Source organism: Gekko japonicus, unplaced genomic scaffold (genome assembly GCF_001447785.1).
Source record: "Gekko japonicus isolate JY-2015 unplaced genomic scaffold, Gekko_japonicus_V1.1 scaffold6759, whole genome shotgun sequence".
NCBI lineage: Eukaryota > Metazoa > Chordata > Lepidosauria > Squamata > Gekkonidae > Gekko > Gekko japonicus.
In genome coordinates this window covers 9,660-13,008 of record NW_015171097.1, presented here as the reverse complement: position 1 = coordinate 13,008, position 3,349 = coordinate 9,660, and the positions used below count along the sequence as shown (strand labels likewise).

Sequence of the window (3,349 nt, the reverse complement as noted above, 5' to 3'; positions counted from 1 at the left end):
TTCCAGCCAGGGGGGAAACCAGGAAGTGATATTACCGCATTTTACTGACGCTCTAGGAATCCAACAAATCTCTATGGTAAACCAGAGAGATTTGTTCGATTCTTAGTGTGTCACCGTGATGCCGAGACATTGTTTCCGGTTTTTGGTCCAGAAGTGATGTCCTGCATTGCACAGTTTCAGAGGGGAGTCATGTTGGTCTGCAGGAGAACGGCTCGATTTGAGTCCAGTAGCCCCTTAGAGTCCCCTTAGAGTTTTTTTTGGGGTATATATTTTTGAAAGTCAATATTCCCTTTGTCAGATATCTGAGAATGGAAGCTTTGACTCTCGAAAGCTGTTACCCCCCCAAATCTTGTTGGTGTCTAAGGGGCTACTGGACTCAAATCGAGCTGCATTGCCCTGTATCCTTTCGACCACCCCCACAGGAGTAAGTCTCTGCGGGCGTCCGGCGAAGAGCTCGTAACCCTAGGAGAGAAGCAGCCTACTGGGATTTGTAGGAAGTGGGGCAGCCAGGAGGCCTTGTACATCTCCAGTGTGGGGTGTCCAGGCTGTCTCCAGGCAAGAGGGGTGGTGTTCCTGGCCAAGAGAATGACCCGCTACACCCCCAAGGACATTTGTAGGCCCAGCTATCTCAGAGCCTAACCCTGAAGGTGACCCGAGGCAGTTACTAGAGGACCTTAGGCAGCGACCCATGTATGGGAGTGCCTCCGCTGAAGGATGAGATGGTTAGACAGTGTCATTGATGCAACGAACATGAAACTGAGCAAACTTCAGAGGACAGCGGAAGACAGGAAGGCCTGGCGTGATCTGGTCCATGGGGTCGCGAAGCGTCGGACTCGACTGTGCGACTGAACAACAACAACCGCTGAAGCAAGTGTGGGCAACAATTGTCATGTGGGATACCTGGCCTTGACACAGCTGGTAAGGCCAGAAGCTTCAGCACATTAGTCTATTGGCACCGCTCTTTGCTAAAGGGACAATTTTACCGAGGACACTTTGGCTAAACCATCACTGGAAGGCACTTCCCGGACCAGAAATTATTATCCGTGAAATATCCTTTGGCATGTGATTGCATCTTTGGAGGCCTCATTTATACTTTTATTCTGTGCCTAGTGGTTTCACTTTGGAACAATTCTTTTTCTGGTCCATCTTGTGTCCATGTCGCATTAATTATATAATTGTACTGCATTATGATATAAGCCAATTTGTTCCTCATTGTGCTTGGCCTCTGAAGGGGGCCTATACAGGCCGAAACGCGTCACATCAAGTCCACTGGCCCTTGTGTGTAAGATTTTGGTATTTTTACATGAGGTGCGATTGGGCCCGTATATGCGCTTTAATTCTTTGCTAATAAATACACTTATCTTTTTATATTATATGCATTCAGTTTTTATTGTTGGCTCTCTATTCTGTTTGACTTACCTCTTTAGGTTGTGGTTCCCAGGTTTCAAGGTTAAGTCCCCCTCCCCCTTTGTCCCTAGAGGTTAAATGAGGACCTCAGCTGCTCCCTCAGTGTCTGACTGTCCAGGGTGAGGTTACAGGAAGATGGGATACCCCACTGAGGTGGCGCCCCTTGGCCCTCGAGGCATGACAGCATCCCACTCTATGGGCATCCTACTGAAACTTCTAGATTTGAGTCCAGTAACAACTTAACGTCTAACCAGATTTCCAGGACATGAGCTTTTGGGACTCAAAGCTCCCTTCATCAGATACAAGTCATAATGGGGATCTCTCAGTCCATATATCCCCGTCAGAAGGTGGGAAGGGTGTTGGAAAGAAGGGCGTTTGGGATGTAAAGGTACCATGCAAAATGGAATCGGCAAAGGAGAAATGCTTCAGGGTGGAAAATTAGCATCTGGAGTGAGCTCAGAATCCTACGTCTGTGTTTAGCCCTGGGGGGTCCATTGCTCTGAACTTGCGAATTAACGCAAGTACAGCAGTTTCGCATTGCGGTTTCCCCTTCAGCCTTCTTTGTCAGAGGACTGCCGCTCCTAGGTCCACAATGGAAAATCCTGGATGATTAAAATGCTGCCCTGCTGGTTTTTGAGTGGCAGATTTACGTCTATTTATCCTTTTGTTCCAAAACGATTAAAACGGCTCTCCTCCCCAAACTCCACTGTTCAGTGCCCCCTTTTGAAAGCACCACAAATATCCCAAGTTTTTGAAATCCATTTAGAAATGTGACCTGCCTCATTGAAGGCTGAAAATGTGGCGCCCGTTTTCCGGAGATGCCGCATTCACTTGACTTTTGGCTTCATTTGGTACGGAGAATAACCGGAAGCCAAAACTCCCGAGCCCCGGGGTTTGTTTTTCCTATGTGTATGTCAGAGCTCAAACCAACAATGGCTCTTTGGATACTTTCAGGCTGTACTTACAAGTAAATGCTGGACTCGTTGCCTCCGATATCGGGCGACTGGAGCTTCTGTACCAATATGATAATGATCCCAATGAAAAGCAAGAAGTTGATCTGGGAAAGAAGGAAGGAAAGAAGGTGTAAGGAAATCGGGAAACGTGAAGGCTGTGTGTGTGCTGCAGGGAAACAACAAACAACAAATCCGATTCTGTATCCAGATAACCCACATTCTACAACCAGAAGACCTTAATTATTCATTATATATCAGGGGTGTCAAACATGTGGCCCGGGGGCCGGATGAGGCCCCCGGAGGGCTTCTATTAGGCCCGCAGTGGAGCTGGCGGTCTCCTACTTCCAGTTCTGCTGCTGCTGCATCATAGCATGCTTCACCAGACTCTCTTAACCACTCAGCCATTTCATGTTCTAACCTGTGTCCTAGACTCAGAACTCTGAGCATGAGATTTCTGTGCTGAATGTCAATAAACCAAAAGTAGGTTTGCTGCTTACAGAGTTAATCTTCTAAGCATGTTTTTTTATTTTAAGTAAAAGAAAATCTTTGTGTTTGTGTCCTTTATAAAGTTTATATCTCCGCTACCTGGCATTACGTTTTATGACATGCATGGCCCGGCCCAACAAGGTCTCATTTATGTCAGATCCGGCCCTCATAACAAACGAGTTTGACACCCCAGATATATATAATAGACAAGAAAATGTTTTTTTCTGCCTGCCTAGTCATGGAATCGGGGATTTATGCCAGGGTTGCCAGCTGCCTGCTAGTGGCAGGAAACCTCCCGCCCCCACTGCCGCTCCCCACTGCCCCTCAGCTGGGTGGTGGGAGGGAAATGGGGGGCAACTGGTGATAGTAGTAGTAGTACTAGTTGTAGTAGTAGAAGAAAAGGAGGAGGAGGAGATTAGATTTATACCCCACCCTTAACTACCCGAAGGAGTCTCAGAGCAGCTTACAAACTCCTTTCCCTTCCCCTCCCCACAACAGACACC

The 3,349-nt window shown here is 47.4% G+C and overlaps 1 protein-coding gene across 1 annotated transcript in view; it reads right to left on the bottom strand.

Annotated features, from left to right (window-relative positions):
* Positions 1 to 2,368: 2,368 nt before the first annotated feature.
* The window catches only part of LOC107117049 (pituitary adenylate cyclase-activating polypeptide type I receptor-like), a gene marked incomplete at its 5' end in the record, with an annotated part of 8,351 nt that continues 7,370 nt past the window's right edge, over positions 2,369 to 3,349 (bottom strand). Inside the window, one exon of the mRNA XM_015419079.1 lies at positions 2,369 to 2,464. Coding sequence (XP_015274565.1) covers positions 2,369 to 2,464 — 96 coding nt within the window. The remainder of the gene's footprint in view (positions 2,465 to 3,349) is intronic.